Source organism: Neopsephotus bourkii, unplaced genomic scaffold, assembly GCF_033783945.1.
Source record: "Neopsephotus bourkii isolate Nb327-2 ecotype Australia unplaced genomic scaffold, CSIRO-AGI_Nbou_v1 NB_53, whole genome shotgun sequence".
In the NCBI taxonomy this organism is placed as follows: Eukaryota; Metazoa; Chordata; class Aves; order Psittaciformes; family Psittacidae; genus Neopsephotus; species Neopsephotus bourkii.
The window spans coordinates 4,136,969-4,157,311 of NW_026900570.1; the positions used below are offsets into that span (position 1 = coordinate 4,136,969).

Below are 20,343 nucleotides of genomic sequence, written 5' to 3' on the forward strand. Positions count from 1 at the left end.
AAATGTAACGCTGTCTTCTGTATGGAAGACCTGAAGATATCATGTGGGATGACAGCTTATAAAAATAGACGCATTTAGATCAATGTCTTCCTGATCAGTTGGTGGAAGTTTTGTCTCTTTATGGGTATCTCAGTTGAATCTTCTATTTAAAAAAAGAAAAGAAAAAGTTTAAGATTCCTCTGCAGAACCCTGAATGTAACCTCTGGGCTGATATCCCAAAATCTCCCATGCAAGGGTTGTAGGTTTTGTCTCCTGTATCTGTAGCCAGCAAAACAAACCCTTGGCTCTGCATTTGGAGGCTTGAGGTTCTCTACAATCATAACAATACATCACTATGCTTCCAAAGAGCACCTGGGTTTGACATGCACCTTGCAAATTTTGGAGCAATTTCTCAGATTGCTGAGGACTTTTTGCTGTGAATCTATTTATGCTCTGAGACGCACAAGTTTGCAATTAAAATGAATTTCTAGAAGTATTTGTGCAATCACAAAACCCTCTCTTCTGCCAGTAGATTGTGAATTGCTGTAAAAGATTCAGGGTGAAAACTTGATTGCAATAAGACTAAGATTTTACTGTTGCTTTAAATATTTTGCCTACTGTTCCTCTGACGGACAGGGCTGCTGAAGGACTGGTCGAGTCAGTCATAAAACACTACGTGAGTGTCTTAATCCCTCCCTGGGAGGTTTGTGCACGAGCCCTGGCCAGTAATGCTGTTCTCCTTCATGGGTGCTCACTTCTGCTGACTGCCTTGCCCAGGAAGCAGGCTTCACCAGCACAGCGCTGTAATTACGTAGACCACTTAGGTGCTCCCGCTTGGCTTCTCATTGATCACTGCAACAGCTGCTGTGCTTACACAGGCCAGCGCTGGGAAAGAATAGCATCTTTTTCTGCCTTGGTCCAAAGCCCACTCAATTCAGTGGAAAACAGTTAAGTTCAATGGCCTCAAAACGGGCACTGTTCCACTTCAAATCTGACTCTTTTGTTACCACTGGTGTGTGGCCTTTGGCAGTGAGATAGTGAGGCAGTTTTAGACGTTGTCCCAGCTAGGGCACTTCAAGCAAATCCTCAGATGTTAATGATTCAACTGCAGTGAAATGGTTTTCTTTTTGCAGCTCTAAGAGTGGGAATTTTTCAGTTTTAATTTGCAAGTCTATAGCAAATTTAAATGAAGGAAAAGAGGGTAGGTTTCATCTTGAATGGGGTGGAATGCCTCTGGAAGCGGCCAGCTCTCTCTAGTGCCCAAGGAGAAAGGGTGGCCAACTTGTTTAGACTGGCAACCAATATCCAGAGGTGAGATGAGTCCTCTCCTTAGTCAGGATTTCCAGGCATTACAGCTGATATTTAATAGAAAAATTAGGGTTTAATTTGATTCTTCATCTAACACAGACTTTGTGTTTTAGTGGAAATTGCTCTGAGTTTCATACTGTTCCTGGTTTCATAAGGGACTTTTAGAATAAAGCTGTTTATGCTCTGAAGTCATTGCATATCTCAAAACAGGTCTCTAGCTCCAAACAAGTAATTTTTTAACAAGAATTCAGATCCTGCAAATACCTGACAGTGTGATGTATGACTGACTGGTGGTACCCAAGCCGTTTCAAAGTGGTATTAATGCCAACAGAGACCTGGGGATTGCAGCCTGTTAATAGTAGAGATAGTGGTAACTATCCCTAAAAAACTACTTCTCTGGGTTTGAGAGGTTTGACCTTTATCTAACAAGATTGGTTGAAATGTTTAATTGTTAAAATGCTGAGAAATATGTGATGTGAAGATTGTTATTTGGAAGATAATATTGCAAGGTTTTCTCTTCCTTTTGAATGAAATAGCTTGCATTAACCTAAAACTTACACCATTAATAATTAATTTTTGCTGCATTTTTATTCACTGGCATCTCTGAAGCAGAAACTACTTTAAAAGAACAAGCTTAACTAATCTTGATCCTTTTCTGGCATGGATTCCTCTGCTGGAAAGTTGAGTCATTTGTATTTAGTTTATTTCATCCTTAATGCAGTCTCCGTTCTTTTTACCGGCATTCGCTTTCCTGAATTACACTTTACTAACTAGTAAAATCTATGTGCTTGGTTATCCAAACTAATTACTTTATAATTCCCTTACATACTTGTATTCAGGCATGTAATGGAAAAGAAAGGAAAGCAAAGCCACTGTTTTCTGTGTAAATCTAATGCGTGAGGAATGCTGGAGGTGTGGATGGGAGGGAGTTCACTCTCCCTTTGTTCCACATCCCCTGGCTGTAGCTGTGTGTGATGGGACAGGATAACAGCCATGTTCTTCTGTGGCAGAGAGTTGGAAGACTGGCTGGTTTTGAAGGCTGGCTGATTATTCCTTGGCTTAGCCAGAGCTGCCTTCACACATGGTTTTTGGCTGCTAGTACAAGAGCATCCCATTACCCATTTGCTTCCTGTAGAAGGTAGCTGGGTTGCCCATGAATGGCTTCCAAGGCTCCATAGCCTTGCAAGCTTTTGCTTGCCATGTGGGAGTAAAACCTTGGACTCTATTCAGTAACAGTATTATCTTAATAGCAAGCAAGTAGGTTGCATCTGGCTTGGTATGTTTTGGTAGCAATTCTAGGCAAAATTGGTATCGAAAATAGTATGGTGAGCAAGCATGAAGGCAGGCCCCAGTAAGTTGGCTGAAGTTTTTCAGTCCCCTCAGACATCGAAGTTGGAATTACATCACTGGGTTGGCCAGTGAAACTGGAGAACTCGCTCCTTGGATTTAACAGTGGGGATAATTAAACAGTGAAGCAGCATACCTAGTCAGGGTGGGACGTTTTGTCACCTCAGGCCTGTATATAAAGGCAGGTTCTCTCTCTGTGATGCTCTGTGGCATGGGCCAGGAGCTATGTATGTGGAGAGAGAATTAGTAGGTCAGATTGTGGTCTGTGTTGGGCAGTGGCTTGGACTGAAAGGAGGGAATGTGAAAGTGTAAAGCTGTAATTGTAAATTGAGTCACACACATAAAATTATACTAGAGCTGTGATTTTGGGTGAATTTTTATAATGGCATATGAAAGTATGGCTCATCTAAAATAACAGATGGTGGCTGCAACCCGGAAGTAAGCTAGCTACCTGTGAAAGAACAACTTGTTGTTTTAACTAGAGAGATCTTTCTAAGAGCAAAAAATTGGGAAACACTGGAGAACCCAACTTGTACATGAGCTATGGCTGCTTTCATGGTTTAAAGATGGGCAAAAGACTGACCACAATCTGAGCAAATAGTAGCGCTCAAAACCCATTTTCTCATGGACTTGAGTAGAAAGCGTGAATCCCTCCCACCTCAACTGCAGTGCTTCAGAGCCTGAAAGTGGAAAGAAAGTCCTCTGAAGTCTTCACCTTTGCAAGAGATTTATAAAAATCAGGCCAAGGCCTATCTTACTAATGGATGTAGGTCAAGAAGCAGCAATGCTGCTTGTTAATCACTGGTCATGACTGAACACCTTGTTTCCTTCTGCTGACTCCTATGCTCTTCTGTGCCGGCAGAAGGAAGGTGGAGCAGACCCATGGCTGCTCTCTGCATCCTGGTACTGCAGGCAGATGTCGGGCAGAGCAGGAAGAAGTAGGACACCACAGATGGGTTGGGTAGGACACTTGTCCCTTTGGATCAATCACTTGATGTGCACACCTCCCTTTGTAGTTGCCGCCCAAGAATGTGACAAGTTTCATAGTCAGTGACTGAACAAACCTGTGACTTTGGGAGGTGCAGATGGCAGAGAAGTAGGAATGTCAATCTGGGACACAGCAGAGAGGTTTCCCAATTTGTTTTGGGTCCTTGATGAGGGGTTGAAGGTGTTGCTACTAAGCATCGTTGAAAGTTGGATTCATCCTTCAGCATCTTTATGAAAGCTGGAATAGCTCCTTTAGGCTCTTCCAGAAGTAGAAGAGAAGGGGACAAAATGAAAAGAGCAGGTCAGCCAGTGCTGTTTGCTGTAGACAAGAATTGTCCTGGTTGTAAATCAGGTGTAATTCCAAATGGTGTGGATCCTTGCTTCATCCATCTCTGCTCATGGCAGCTGACTAAAGCAAGAACATACCAAGTTAGGGTGGTGGATTTGCATTTGAGTTAATCTGTTTTCCTAATGTCAAAGCTTGGGGAAGCTCCCAGCAACCCATTCTCCCTCCACCCTGTAATGCATTTCTAGAGTAAAGATTGCTCACAATTGCTTTTAAGGGTGGGAATTTGAGAAGCCCTTATCCAAGGCCAGAACTGTTGTTTCTATGACCACTGCGATGCTGGCAACTCGCCAGGACACAGAATCACTGCAGATTAATCAAATAGCAGATTTTGTTCTCTCGTGACTTTGGGGCTAGTCTTGTAACCAAGGCAGCTAAATGTGCTTTTAATGAGTGCTGGTTGAAGTGTTCAAGTGAAAGGAGTACCAAAGGGTTACGTCTTTAGTGTGCAGTTTTATTTTTGTTAGGAGCTGCTTCACTTGCTTGGATCAGGTTTGTAGCTGTTATCACCCAGCATTGCATCAATGGAGCTGAAAGCCTGGCAAAGTTTGACCTATCCTTTCTTCTTAGGTGGGGGTAGAAAAGGAAATGGTCGAGAGTGAAATTATTTATCACAGCAGGCTCAGAACTGAAAGACCTGGCAGTTTTCTCTTGAGGAATACTCTGTATTTGTGTGTTATCTCCTGCTTTGGCCAATCTGTTTCTGTGTGTCAGTGATAACACTTGAAAGATTTCCACTTTTCACCCTTATCATTCTGGTGGCTGGTAGGAGACTGTGTTGTCAAATGCCTGAATATCTTCATACCACATTATTTTTAACATTTGGGTTGTTTCATTTGTAGGACAATGAATTATGTGGCATTCATTTCGAGTCATAATTTACACGGACTCACAGGATTTTTAAGGCAAAGTTGCTAGAATTGCTTTCAGAATCTCAAACATTTGAAGAAAATGGACTGTTGGGGGGGAAAAATGAAGTATTGTGATATAAATAGCAGTATCAGATGTAATTGTGCCTGGATGTGGGAGCCTGTTAGAAATACTGACAGTGTTTTGAAAATGAAAAATGAGAAAATTATGAAGCTAATAACCTGTTAGGTTTTAATGATACTTCCCCAAATGTTAATGTTTCATAGTTATTACATGAACTAGTTCTGATCAGCTGATATGATGCTGTTTTTCCCTCCAGTAAAGGGAAAAATGCTTTGAGTAACATCTCCCAATGGCTGATTTGCAGGAGTCAGCATGTCTCTCCTGCCTCCATTGGGCTTTGTGGGAAAGCAAAGAGACGCTTGAGCCCTTCTGGGATCTGTGCCTTACAGGAGTAAATTAAATGCCAAGGGATCCTATTTTTGACGCTGTGTAAGTGACCGAGGAGCTCACACTGAAGTAAACTTCATGGGTGGAGTTTTCAATGAGGAGATGTTCACACAGTGTCCCTGGGGCAGGATTGTAGCTCAGGAGGGTAGCAGGGTGCAGAGGTGATAGTCATCTGCAGTTCTGCAAAGCGCTGCCAGTTTTTCTCTTCCTTAAACAATACAGCTGGTTTCCACTCTAACTTTGCTCAGGCTAATCACTCATGGCAGAATTTCTAAGTAAATATCCTGCTTCTTGACTCGGGTGATTGCAAAAGATGAAGTCATGCTGTTGATCCAGTGTAGGAGCTAGAATGATAACCTAGGAACAGCTTCTCTATGCTACGAAGGGGAGTGAATTTCCTCCTAACACACAAGCTTTTTGTAATGTCTCAAGCGATTTTAGCCTGAAGACTATCACATGGTTCTCCCCAAGTCTTAAACCAAAGACCTAGGGCTCTGCTGTGGGCACAACATTTAACTGCACTTGGGAGGAGCTCTGATTAGGAGCAAACTTAAGCCACAGTGTGGCTTCATACTCCCCTGACCTCCCACCGCTTCCTTTTCCCATCTTAATTTTACTGTTGGTGCTAAACTGATGGAGAACCATGTCTCTTTAGGCAATGGTGACATGGCTCCCTTGGGGTCATCTCTGCCTGCCTGCAGGCAGACTGGAGGGGAAAAGAAGAGATTCCCAGACAGGTGGAGCTGGGCCCTGCCTGGGCCATTCTTGTGACTCCCAGCCTTACCTCTCAGCTGGCTTGCAGGGGCTCCTCTGCTCCGTGCTGGCCCTGTTCACCAGACTGTGCCATCTCCCAGTGCAGAGCACTGCTGAGCTGAAGGATCCCTCCAGCTGTCTCAAGGCACCACAGAATGATTGCCCGAGGGAAATATTTGCTAGCTTTGAGGTTAGATTTGGGTGCACTTGGGCAGATGTGGTGTTGGCTCTGCGCAGTTCACTGTCCATGCAAGTCTGCAAGTTGCATTTTACTGCAAGCTTGGAGGAAGTCGTGCAGAGCAAGAGCTGCTTTTGCTCATCTTTTAAGGGGGGGAACACTGGGATGATGACCACATCGTGGGAGGCTTGTGCCTGCTGGACCTGTAGCAAATTGCTCGATGCTTCCATGCACCATTGGATTTGCAGTAAATATAACCTATGGTGCATAATTAAGCATGAGCAGGCTGATCACCTGTATATAAAATGCATATTGGTAAACACTGAGCATCTTATTTACTCGGGGTTCTTGGCATTCCCTAGTCTTAAAACGAAAATGCAAATACCATGGTAACTCTGACTACTGTGAGCAGGAATTGCCAGTACTTAAATAGTTCCTGCTTCATAAGTATTATTTATTACTTCTGTTCTGAAAATTATTCTGGGTTTGCATGTGCTCTAATTTTGAAGCTTTTCCTGAATGGCTTTGAAGTCTTTTGAAAGTTCTCCGGATCTTTTCAAACTTCAAAGATTGACAGTATTTTCTTTCTGTCCCATGGAAGGGATATAATAGAACTGGGGATATAGTAGAAATCATCACTTAAAAAACCAAAACATGTTAGAAAGTCAGACCTTTTCTTTAAAATTCACTAAACCATTCAGAGAACATGTGCTTTTGCTAGAGGGAAAAGTCCATGAATGCTGTGAATAGTGTTTTACAAGCCATGTTTCCTTCAGGGTACAAAGAAGGCAGCAAGAGGAGGAAGCAGAAGCAGAGAGAGGACCAGAAGAAGAAGAAGTCAACCAAAGGGAGTTACTAAAATGGACTTCTCTGCCATGCCAATACGGTTATAATAATGACAACTTAATGTTACGTTTGAGCACACCTCTTTTGTGTATATTTTTTGATTGTTCACACTGCTAGCAAGAAAGTGACTCATGTTTAAAACTGTACTAAAATTGCACTATGTTATTCTTGTTAGTTTCACGGAGCGGCTTTCTTGCCAGTGGGGTTAGGGATTTTGAACGGGGCTTATCTTGGTTGGAAGCGTGATATGTTTGAAAATTGGAAATGTTACAGAATTTCTTACCTCTTCCTTCCCTGGGACTAAGATGACTCTAGTCTAGTGTTTGTCTTGTTAGGATATAAGGGGTTGTGTAAATGCCTGTTTGTTTGGTTACTCTGCATCAACATCAGGCCTGTTGAAAGAAGAGTCCTATTCACTCATGTCATTGGGAATGGGATGGAGACATGAGCTCTTATAGGGTGATTTATGCAAGCTTAGTAAGTTACTTTTACAGTGATTATTCCCCCCTCACCCCCCCCCCCCCCAGCTGGGCAGCAAAAGTTTGTCCCTATTAAAATGTTCCTTCATTTTAAATTGTACCATGAGGTTCTATTCTGATTTTAAGAAAGCTAGTGTAATGATGGTCTCCTGTAACCACTCCTACTGATTTCCTTAAACATAGTTGACTCCCAATGAATCATTTAGTGAAATCATTCCTTAGTCTAAGAGTTTATTTTCAGAACCTAGAGACAAATGACCTAAGTGCTACTTTAAAACTCTTTGTTTCTGCTGAGTAGGCTCTAGATAACAAACATTTTCAGCATCCGTGTAAGATTTTATCAAGTTGTTTCTGCAAGGAACTCATACCTTTATGTATGAAAGCATTTTGCATCACTTTTATTGTAGAACTAATTTCTTTTTAGCTTGAAAAGATGTTTTAATTTTGAAAGAAATACGTATTTTCTGGCAAGATTACTTCCTTGCTTCCCATACTTGTCTCATGTGCATGACACATCGCTCCTTTTAACCTTTTAGTTTGTGCAGAGCCCTTCCGCTGCCTTAAGCATCTACCTGCATGTTTCTTGTCAGTATGTTGCCTCCTTTTTTAACCTCCAGGTAGGAGTTAGCAGCTTATGGTTCTGTTGTTTTGTTTCTTTTGTCTTCCCTTTGCCAATATGTTGATGTAGCAGACTTATATTGAAAATCCACAGTTCCTGCAGAAGCTCACTCATCCTAACATTTGAAAGGTGTTGGAATGCACATAATAGCATAAAGAAGAAACTAAACAGAAAAATCAAGTCTGCATTCTAGCATGATATAACAAATTCTGGTGTCTCTGGTATCTGAATAGTTTAGCTTCAAATGCTTATGTTACCCAATGTAACCCTGTGCAAACATATAACCGTACATGAACTCTTAGGGTATTTAAATTATGGTTAATATGAACTATGACTGAGTACTGATTTTCTGTCACTTAAGTACCACTTTTTTGTTTTGTGCAGTGTTACTAATATTTAAAAATAAAGAAAATTCTCCTTTATACTTTGTCCTCTTGTGCTGTACTGTATGTACAACTACAGCTGGCGTCAGTTGTTCATGTTTAGTTTCAGAGTCCATGCTGTAAGTAAAAGGCAGTGAGTTTGCATTCACAAAATGCCCGCAGGCATACCGAGTTTTTCCTTTTGCTAAATCCATGGGGAAGTCAACAAGTCCTGGTGCCAGACAGCTGATACTGGAAAAGGAGGGTTCTTTCTGGCTGGAAAACATTACTATAAGGAACATATGCCTCAAACAGAGCTTGCACGTTTGCCTTACGAGGAATATTTATCCTAGGTAATACACAATACTTTGAATAGCTGCTCATTTAGTATGCTTTCTGCACTATGGGAGCAGTCCTTCATAGTACATATGCTAATTTTAAATTTAGTGCTCCTTAAATGATGGGAAAATGGGCCATGCTTTGGAAAAACAGGGGAGGTGCTGGGAGAGGTGACAACGGCATAGGGCTGGTCTCCCCAGGCTGTCCCTGTGTTGTGAGCAGCCTTGCGTCACAGGACAGAGTGGCTGCAGACCAGGAATGTGCCTTGAAGAGTTAGAACAGACTGGGATTATGTACATAAATATCTCCTTGACCCTGATCCCTGTGCTAGGCCTGAAGGAGGAGGATAGAGCATTAATTAGGTAGGAGACCTTGAAGGTAGGCTCTACATTAGTGAGGAAGCCTGTCTTGCCAAAGGCATTCTTATCCCACCAGAAAGCTGCTCGTGTGCTTGCACCTGGGCTGCTGTGGGAAGAAACTCCTGGGAAACAGAAAGTCCCCAGAGAAGGGAACCACGGGCATAATTTTTCCTGTAACTACCTAGAATGTGCCCAAGCTTGCCCAGAAATTAAGAAATGAGAGCCTGTGGCCATTGAGCCTAATTTGTTCCTCCTCAGCCTGATTATCTATGGATTTTAACTGAAGGGTAACTGCTTTAACTGAGCACTGTGAAGCAGATCGCATGGTAGGAATAATTGTGTTGCAAAAAGAGCATACAATTGAGAAATTCATTTATTTTACAAGCAAATAAACTTGATATTCATAAAATCCAAGAAAAGAAAGTAAATAGCTGTAATAATGGGTTACAGTTCATTCCCCATGTCCACACATTTAAATATTAACATACCAAGTAAATGTGGCTCATCTATAATAGCAACAAGCCTTCCAGATTTAAGTTTGTGAAGTTATTTGTCTTAAGTCAAACTGTGAATTGTGTGTGTCTGATAATTGTCTATCAATCAGGGAGGGAAAAAGAAGTTCTAGAAGACCAAATAGAAATGCAGCATAAAATGGATTGTATCATATTCATATACTTGTGTGTGTTTGAAGAGGTGGGTTTCTGAAGAGCGTAACTTAAGGTAGGGCTTATGAGCAGCACTGAACTTCTGTCATGAAGCTGATAGAAACCAGTGTCAGAAGAACAATACTTGACATTACAAAATCACAGCATATCAAAAACTCAGGGAGAGATGTAGCATTTTTTTTATATATACAATTATGTGTGAGCTGCCCACACACATTTCTGGAATGGTATTTTTGGATCTGAAAGCCTACTTTTTTTTTCCCCCTGGTCAGTCTGGGTGTGGGACTGTGCTCACATGGCTATGCTGCTTGCAGGACAGCCTGGACATGGTGCTGTGTCTGCCACATATGTATGAGTAGGCATGTATGTGAGGTCTTGTATCTCAGTGCATCCATCTGGCAAAGGTGAAGGCTGCAAGACGATATGGTTGCTTAAAGTATGTGTTTGGACAGGAAAAATGCAGGTGGGTGTGAGACACCTCAACTGATAACAGATGATGCTGGCCCAAGAGTGGCTGTGAATAAACGTATTGTGAAAGCTGGGGAAAGATTCCTGACCATCCTACAACACTTCTGTGGAAGAGCTGAGGGTAGAAACAGAAACTATAATTTAAATACAAACCTCATTTGACTTCTAAACTGTATTTCAAAACGCTTCTTTTCAGAGCCGATACCTGGGCTCAGAGACGCAAACTACATCCCATGAGAGAACAAAACTATTGGGATAGAGGACAATCGAGTAACAGCATAATTAAAATGATACACTGAAGACAAAATGGTTTTATCTCAAGATAGGGGGGCACAATCACAAACAAACAAAATACCAACAGGTAAGGGTTCCTTCTCCTCACTTGGAAGCTGCCACTATGAAAATGGCTTTGATTCAGTGGGGCTTCCACACTTTTTTCTGGTCTTTTAGCTAAGACTTGGCAGGAATTTGATCTTAAATAAATGATCTCAGAGCGTGTAGGTGTCAAAATGTTAAAAATGTGTTGTTCAAGTTTTTGCCCAGTCTTTGCTCCATACTGCTGCCCGCCTCTGTGGGCAGCTTGCAGACCTGCAAAGCTTACTTCTGGAGGTAACAAAGCTGTTTTTCTCTGTCAGCTTGGCTGCCTTTACAGAAACTGCTTTGTTTTTCAGAACTATCGTGAGCATTTGTATGTATTTGTTGAAATAACACACTGATAAGATGCTTCTTTTGAAAAGAGGAGACTCAGATATCCAGAAAATATGCCCATTACCATTAGGGAAGTTCTAAACTGCCGACCACATCTGAAATGTGTGACTCGTACCCACTTGTTCTTCAGGAATGTTCCTAGACATGCACTACCAAACTTCTCTCACTATCAAGTGGTGGGATTAGCTCGTTACTATATTGAATGTCGTTGTTTTATTTTGCCCATGCAGAACTCTATTTATTTCCATTTCTTCCCCCTCCCCCTTCGTTTTACATGCCATTTACACAGGACTGTTTATTCCAGGGTGCACAGGTTAGTCCTTGCATTTTATGTCTCATTTATCTTCCTTCATGTGCAGCCCTTATTCCTTATATTCAAACTTGGCTCACATTTTAGTGCTTTTACATGTTACCTTGACTGGGGAGCACCTTATTCCTCTGCAGCTCACATATTGATGGGGATAGTTCTGATGGTACAGTTGCCTACGATTAGGTATATTTAATTCTCCTCCTCCCAGTGAGCAAGTTGGAATCTGGTCTAAGAGACATTGCTGTTTGCAAAACTTTACTCTCTGCTGCCTGTAGCACTGAAAACTCCAGGCAAGGCAATTTTTCTCTCCACTGTTGAGAATTAAAACAGTTAAAGACACACACAGATCTCAATTTTAATAAATGTCCGTATTTGAAACCAGGATCGATTCAGCTGCTCTGTGGCAGCACAGCATGACTTCTCACAAGTTGTAGCTAAAAAGGGTTAGGAAAGGGGTTGGGAACTGTCAGCTTTGTTAAGTTAGGAGGGGTGTTGGGAACTGTCAGCTTTGTTAAGTACCTTGTTGGTGCCCTCTTAACCACCAGCTGTTAACTACTGATAGTGAGAGAAGTGGCCACTTCCAAAGTGGCTGAGCTGACCCGAGATGACATTTCCAAGTGTGCGCTAGGCTACCTTGCTGCTCTCGTCACAACGAGCAGAGACTGCTCATGTCATTGGGCACATCATGTCAAGTATCTAAGACTTTTCCTCCGCCTCTTCCAGGAGGCCTCATGTCATCACTGCAAAACCACCCCCAAAAGCAAGAGGTAAGGAAGACCAAAATACGTGCTCTCGTAACAAGTCCGAACGCTTTGATTTCAGAAAAACGCCTCCGTGTCTGACTTTTAAGATGCAAGCTAACAGTGCACACCAAAGCCAATAAACAAATACACCTCTTAAAGATATTAGGTTAAAACTGATGAAATATATGTTTCTGCCTGATTTTTGGAGTCCCAGCATGTGACAGTTTCAAATGGTTTAATATGTTAAGCTGAGCAATGCTGGTTGTATATTGCTAAGTAAGATCAAGAGATAGTTTGAAGCTTCTTTCACGGGCTGCATGCTCAGAGCTGAGGAAGGGCCGGAGCTCTCAGATGTTAAGATGCACCAAGCAAACGCTTCCCACGGCACCTGGAAGGGACACTCACCAAAGGTGCATAACTTGATCATGGCAGCAGATACAAGCCACAACCTGTTATAATGGTAGCGTTGTGACAGCGTTGGTTTTACTGCTTTGGGATTCGAGGCAAGGAAGTAACCAGCACTAGGGACTTCTCAGTGCTGTGAGTCACACTGTATACCCATAAAAATGATTTGTCAGCTACCTGGCCCACTGTCCTGTCTTTGATAGTGACTAATAGTGGATGCCTAAGGGAGAGCACAGGAACAGGCTAAGCATGTAATTATACCTCACCAAAATGTTTTCCCAGCTGCAGTGCTCTGTCCCTCTGAGGCTCCTGGATCCAGAAATGGTCTTTCTGTTGCCCAGGGTGTTGGGATTTTTTTACACTCAATTGCCTCTTAACCTAGAAAACTGCTCAATAGGTCCTATGGCAGGGGATCCCTCATCTGACTCCACTGGGTAATGGGATAACTCCTGTGTTTTAAACCTCTCTTTTACAGCTTCATTTGTTTTCCTCCCATTCTCCATTCTGGTGTTGGTAGAGAGCCTGACCACTACAACTTCATTCACCTTTTTATAGTCACTCACAAGTTGGCACATTTTGCCTCATGCCAGCCTTTGGTTAATTCCTTTATGGCTCAAGATGTCCAGTATATGGAACCATTCCTTGCAGAAAAGCCTTTTCCTACCTTTGGGGGCCCTCTCAGCTAGGTCAGGAAAGCTTGTTAAACAGTGGCTGTTGCTCAGCTCTATAAATTGTGATGACCATCCAGATGATCATGATGAGAACTTCGTCACCTTCCTAATACCCTACTATCAGCCTGACAGAAAAAGGCCATGCAAAGCCTGGGATGCAGGAAGAGCAGATCAGCGCTTGAGACCTGGCTCTGATGCCCTCAGTCTCACCAGGCTCTCACAGGCTCTGGAATGAGAACGCATGAGCTCATGACAACGATGGTATCTCCAGAGCACGGTCCCACACACCTTCATCCTCATTCCCATCCCCTCAGCCGAAAGCGCGTCACAGGGCATTCCCTGGCAGCTGACAGGACGTGCACCTTCTGACTCAGGCACAGCTCCTGCCACCACTCGCTGCTCCTCAGGCTGCAAGCTTTAACTGCCTGTAACTGCTTGGCTGGCAGGCCGGCAGCACTGGAGTAAGTGCTTCATTGTCACGAGTGCCTGGTGTGGCCACTGCCAGTTTTCCTGCTCCCATGGAAAACCAGCACTGGCTGTATGGTGGCTGTCAACCAGGGGGATGGGTCCAGTAACCTTTGGAAGACACATCTGGTCTTGGTGTAACACATTCCTGCAAAGAGTGCTGGAGATGTGGGCAGCGTGACTCCATGCACCCCTTATTTCCACAGCACTGCCCTTGTCAGCTTTTCCGCTTCCAACCTCTTGTCCAATATGTAGATGATACCTCCCATCTGTAGCAATCTGGGCTGTCATTTTCCCTGTTCCCCTCAACATCTCGTGTGGGGACTGCTGAATACAAGTGTTCACTTACTGGGATTTAGGGTCCCCAACATCAATGTTGGGAAATGTTGGGAAATACCAAATGTCTGGGGAGGTAGTTATGAGGACACATCAGTTTACCTACTTTTTTTCAGTGGTAGGGAGGATCCAGAGGGTGCAGTACATCAACCACTGGTTCTTAAAGTGCAAAGTCAAAACTGGCCCATTGATCCACTCCCTTCCCTTCCAAAAAGGTTGTGCCAGGATCTGTCAAAGCTCAGGGTGAATCTGGGTCTGCAGCTCCACTTTAAATGCAATTTTGCCCAACAGGTTTTCAGTCTGAGTGTAGACACAGGCTCGAGTGACAGGTAACCTCTGCCCACTGTGCTCCTACTCTAGCAGATAGCCCTGCTATGGTTTGCAGGAAGGGTTGTTTTGGGTGCATCTGAACCCACAGCCTCTTCATTCTCAGCAGGATTCAGGTTTGGTGGTGTCAGGTTTTAATCAACAAAATGACTTCCCTTGAAACCACAGATTTTTCTATCATGAATATGTAGGAAAATATTATTCAGCTCATGTAATGCAAGTCTCCGGTTGCATTAGGAGATGGGATGTGATAGAACACGACGGTAATGAGTCACCTCATATCATGTTTTATTGTGATGTGTCAGCTGAGAAAGCTACAGACCAATAGGTGTTTCTACCAGCCCAATTATGAAACAACTGCTGCTTCATGCAGAGATTACTAAGTTTTTCCTAGGCTAGTTAGCAGGTAGGTTTGGGTCTGTGGTTTAGCAATGTTTTGTTTAAGTTGCAAGCAATGAGCTGCCTGCAGAATCTATTTTCCACCCAGAAAAGTCATCAGTTTCTTGTTAGCAAGGGTTAACCTTGCTCAAAACCTCCAGTCATCAAGACATTGTCTGTCTTGGCAGAGAGGAAAGTTTGTGAGATTGCCTTTATTTTAGGGCTATTTTCTGCTGGCGTTGACTAGAAGAGGGTGATGATGCCATCGCGTGCTGCTGCTGTAGAACTGAGACTATGAAGGCATGGTCTGGAAAGTCAGGAGGCTAGAAACTGGCCCTGTGCTTCCCAGTTTAATCCAGACAGTGACGTGCCTAGGCACAGGCAGGAAAGCTTAAAGGGTTTTCAGAGTAGGCTTTTAATTTCCACCACTGCTGGCTGCATCGCTGGTGGTCAATAAGAAATACACAGCACCCTTCAGGACATTGCAGCATTCCTGGGTATGAGATTGTGTCTGTGGGATGTGGGTGATGGAATTGGTGGAGTTCCTCTCCACCACTGGCCTGGTGAGACCTGCTTTGCCTCCTGCTGGGCAGTCTGGCGGTACCTGGTGTACATGATGATGGTATGTATGGTGATGGTAGGTGAGGGGTATCGAAGGTTTTTCTATTTAAAGTTTAGGTGAGTTTTGAGAATAAGGATTTACGTGTTCAGTTTTTCTTGTATTTATTCTGACTATGAGCGGACTGGGGGATGGGCCTGTAGTTCCTAGCCCTTCACACAGGGGACAGATACGGGGCAGGTACGCACGTCTCCTCTCCCACAGCTCAGTGGCTGCTCCTGACTGTGACTCTTTGGAAGTGCCTGTCCCTTGAGCCCTACATCTCTCTACAGCAGAAAAAGTCGATTTGGTGAAATGCTCTGGGGTTTTTGTTGTGTCAATAAACAGAGACCAGGATAGGACCTTTCCCTTCATTTTTATACTGTGGTTTGAGCTCCCCTTCTTTAAGTGTCCATCTCACACCATTAACCCCTTGCAGCCCTGGTTTGAGGAGGTTTCTGAGCAGGGTTGTAAATGCTTCAGAGGAGGCACTGGGGAGGGAAGCTGAATAGTGGAAATGTTAACGGACCTTTCATTGCACACCAGGTACATCATTACTTAATTTCTTTGCTTTTGTCTCCTGTTTTTATAGGTCTGTTTTCCCCCTAATCAATAACATTCATCCTACTCAGTGAACAGGCTTGATATTGTTTTTATGGTGTGAAAATTACTGTTGCTTTGACTGTCTCCTATTACCAGGTGACGCTGCTTGGCAGAAAACAATAAATCTTCCTATTATTTGGAAAATAAATGTGATTTATGGGAGCAGCAATCGATACTGGTCTGCGTCTTGCTGTCAGAGAGCTTGCTTTCTTGAAATAAGGCTTTTACCTTTGGAGTGCGAAGGCTGTTTGTCTAGTCCTGTGGAGCAATTTGTAATACCTATTTTTTAATCTCAGCTTTTATTAAGATTTTTTTCTAGATGATGATGTTAAGGAAAATGTCTGGTTTCTTTTTATGAGTTTGATGTCTATGTGGAAAGCAGATTGCAGGTGTGAAGTTAGGCACTCTGGCAGGGAAGTTGTGGATGCTGGAGATGATGGGGGGAGGAGGAAGGGGAAAGTTAGCCGTTGAGCACCTGCTACCACTTCACTCACTGGAGAGACGATGGACAGAATTGAGGATTTATTATCAAAATCCTGCAATATTGATAGCAAACAATGGTTCAATTTAACTGCAGGGAAGCAGAAGCACATCACCTGATAGCCATGCAAGGCATTACCTAGAGATGTCTGGGGAATCCTTTGTGTTTGTTCTTTCTCTTTTGTAGCCACTTCTTTGCTGCCTACCAGTTGTCCTTGGCTATTGTGGGCCACCTCTGCTCCTACACAGCACAGGTGTGGGCCCTGTTCCCTAAGGCCCATGCTGAAAATGTCTTGTGCTTCTGGAAGAATAAGTAAAGAGCTTACCTATCTGGGAACACTTTCTGTGCCTCTCTTAGGTCAAAAGAACTAAAGGACTTCCTCATCAGTTTGGATTTTAATTTTTTTAATTAAAAATAGACAGGACTCCAAGTCCCCTCAGCTCTCCAGAAACTACAATTCTGGTATATTCGCACAGGCAAAGCATTTCGTCTCACTGAGTGCATATATCAGCACCACTGTGAGCAATTACAGTTGAAGCTAAACCCTGAGCTCTTCTTTGTAACTGCATCTCCCATGCCAAGGAAGAGCAGGCAGGGTCACTTCAGCTGGGCATGAGGGGCCCACAGCTTCAAGCATGGATGCTCTGGGAGAGCTGCGATGCCCCAGACCACCAGATGCTGGAAAGCCACCCAAATGATTCCAGTCTGGGGTGGACATTTTCACCTCTGAGGAATCAAATGTAACCTCAGCAAATGATTCTGTCCCACACCGCGCTGCATAAGGGGACAGTTCTTTTACCAGTAACTTTGCAAAAGCAGTTCTGTGTCCAAAAAGGTACATCTGCATGTTTGTACATGTAACACAGACTACACAGCTATTAATCCTGCACAAAGGGCCAAAGGCACACAGCCCAAATTATTTATTTGTATAGAACTGAGCTGCTCAGAACAAATAGTTAACCAGGAGATTTTTGTGAAGTAACTTCAGATGCAGGTACATCAGATGGGAAAAGGTTGATCATTAATTTTGAAAAGCCAATTTTATTTCAGGTAAGTTTTATTTTGTAGATGGTTTACTGTCCCTTCCTGCTAGCCTTCTTGCTCTGCTTTGGGGCTGACTCCTGGTCAAGATGAAGTGAACACCTGAAAGTTTTCTTTCTCCATAGAGGTAAATATGCATGAGCACCTACATATATATATATGTACCTTAAGAACCCTTCTGGATATTTTCAACCACTTTGCTTAGACGAAGGGGATGGATACTGTATTAGCAGCTAGGAAGATGAAGCAAACTGGAATTGTTGTTAATCAGTCTTACAACAGTGGAATCATCAGTTTTCTGAATATCTTTCCACAAAGCTTTTATTTTTCAGGCCTCTGAGTTTATGTTCAGGTAGTGCCAAACACTGGGGTGAGCTAAGCCTGATTTGGGTGTCCTGAGTGGAACTTCTTTGTTTTATGGTCAAGAGGAGGATATTATGAAAATCTGATCTGCTACATTATATGGGGCCATATAATTTTACTTAATGATGCCTGCATTGAAGTTGTGATCTCACGGCAAACACAAGTGTATCTCATAGAGAAGCACCCAGGCACAACTGGAATTAATTATCTCTTTTAGGCATCATCCCTTACAGAAGGTACTTCAGTTTACTCAGTTCCTCAAACAGCAGCCTCTTCCATGCAACTGCCTGTCTGGTTCCAGTGTCTTTACACAGGTAGGACTGTCTCTGGCCAGGACTAAACATAGGGTTTGTGCTGAGTTTAGCGACAGAGAATGGGTTTCAGTGGGTAAAGCAGCATAAATAGAGCTGCCAGGGTGGCTGTAATTATACTTCGATAAATATAATTACACTGTTGTTAAAGGGACTTTAGTGTCATTTATTACTTTGACTTGCAAGAGTTGGATAGAGAACTGTCAAAGGGACTCCACAGTTTTGTTTCCTTATCTAAAATTAGAGCCCCAGGACACAGCTGTATTTCTGTACTTTGAAGATTAATTTAAACTAAATACCATACTTTTTATATCAGGCTCTTTCCTTTTTCCTGGGATTTTTGTCACATGGATGTCCTTATTGCAGGTGCAGCTTTTCCTGCTGTCCCACTTTGCAGAGGACATATTTCTGTGTGTTTATGCGGCTATTGGTGCACAGTTCAGCGCTGTGTGTTTTAGCACTGTATTTCTAGTGATCAGCGCCTTTACTGCAATAATGACACATGAACTTGAGGAGGTGTTATACATTGATGATTATACCCAAGCAGGAAGTCTGAGGACTTATTTAAGGTTTCACATATGTAGCATAAATAAGCTATTTCTCTGTGTATCATTAGACTGAATCTCACTCTTAAAGAATATTTGGTTTTGATCAAGAAGCAGACTAGCCAAGGACTAGAAGTGCCATGTTGCTACCCCAGAATCTGTTCATAATTTGATGACATTATCAGGATACGTTCTCTGTAAAAGATCCTTGAAAGGTCCTCCTTTTAAAATTAAACATAGTGGAGCATACAATATTTTTCTGAATAGAATTAACCATTCTTTAATTTATCCCTGGCAGCTTTTGTGCTATTTGCACTAATATATACTGATATTCAGTGAATTAAATCATGATGAATCTTACTAAATGCAGTGGTGAAGAAATCCCATCAACCCACATTATTTTAAAGCAGCTTTTGCCAACTAATTTGTGTTGCTTCAAATACGGAGCGCTTTACTAGGATGAGTTAACTCCAATACTTACATAGTAAACCCCCAAATCCTGCTATCATTTATGAGCCTAGCAGGAGCGTTGCTTCACAAAGCTTAATGTACTCCTGTCAGGTTCCTGACTTCATAAATAAAGCAGTGCTCTGCTTTCCCCCTAGAAAGAGGTTGTTGCGTTCCTTGCCCCTGACTCTCGTCAAATCGAAACTGTTACTAAAACAGCTTTTTGGCATCAGCCAAGGGCTTTCTACTTTGTAAGCTACCTCGTCCTCACTTTTGATACAGCTGAATTTCCTAGCACATTAGCCTAATTTATCAGCTTTGTGAAAAATCTGTTACGATTTCTTCTTTAATGTCCTTCTGGTTTTCTGCAATTCCAGAGCATTTGTAGATGCAAAGCGTATTAATCTGGAAGTGCAATTTTTGCTGGAGGAATTGGCCCTTAGAGATATGAATTTCAGAGTTGGAAATCTGCTGAAGTGAGGGTGTGCTGGAGGCAGAAAGTGGTTTGATGTATGATGCATGGCCACATTACAAACATAACTGTGCTTGAGAAGGTGGCTTTCACGGTTAAGAGAGTAGACTGGGGCTTAAGAGGATCTGCATTCAGCTCTTTACTCTCCTCTTGCCTTCTTGAGTCAATATTAAAATGGTTACCAGCTAGCCTATATCCCTGTTCCCTGCGTATAAAATGAGGTAATTTAATCCCTTGCTCTTGCACTTCCCTTCAAGCCATTTAGCCAATTAATTCTTCAGACTAAAATCATGCTGTTTCACAAGGCAAACACACAGAGAAATAATATGGAGCAATACAGATTAGGCAGTTTTGTAGCATATAAAAATGAAATTCAACCCTACAGACTACACTCCTTACTACCAACACTGAGACAACACATTTCTTTCTCTCCCTGAAAGCTAGACACACCAGAGATGGAGATAGGTGAGGTCTGCTAAGTACCCTGCTCCAGCCTTCTGCAGGTGGCTCTTGTTGCATCCCCTCTAATTCTACCTACTTGTATTTGTAGTGCCTGCGTTTGTACAACCACAGCCATATCTCTGGGAAAGCCCTCAGACAGGGGTGTTAATTTCACTTCTGTCTACAGCTATCTGCAAAATTGTAAATGTAATTTAAATAAAATGTAAAATAAAATGCAATTAGTTTATCCCATGTTTGTCAAGAGAAAACAAAACTGAACAGCTTACATGGTATTTGAAAGAATAACACATTCTTGCCCTTTGGCATAATTCAGCCTATAACT

General features: G+C 42.6%; 1 protein-coding gene across 1 annotated transcript in view; it reads left to right on the plus strand.

The window, feature by feature from the left end:
• The window catches only part of DNAJB6 (DnaJ heat shock protein family (Hsp40) member B6), a 59,083-nt gene extending 50,499 nt beyond the window's left edge, over positions 1-8,584 (plus strand). Inside the window, exon 10 of the mRNA XM_061349524.1 lies at positions 6,995-8,584. Within this exon, the coding sequence (XP_061205508.1) occupies positions 6,995-7,077 (83 nt within the window). The 3' untranslated portion in view covers positions 7,078-8,584. The remainder of the gene's footprint in view (positions 1-6,994) is intronic.
• The last annotated feature ends 11,759 nt before the right edge of the window (positions 8,585-20,343 follow it).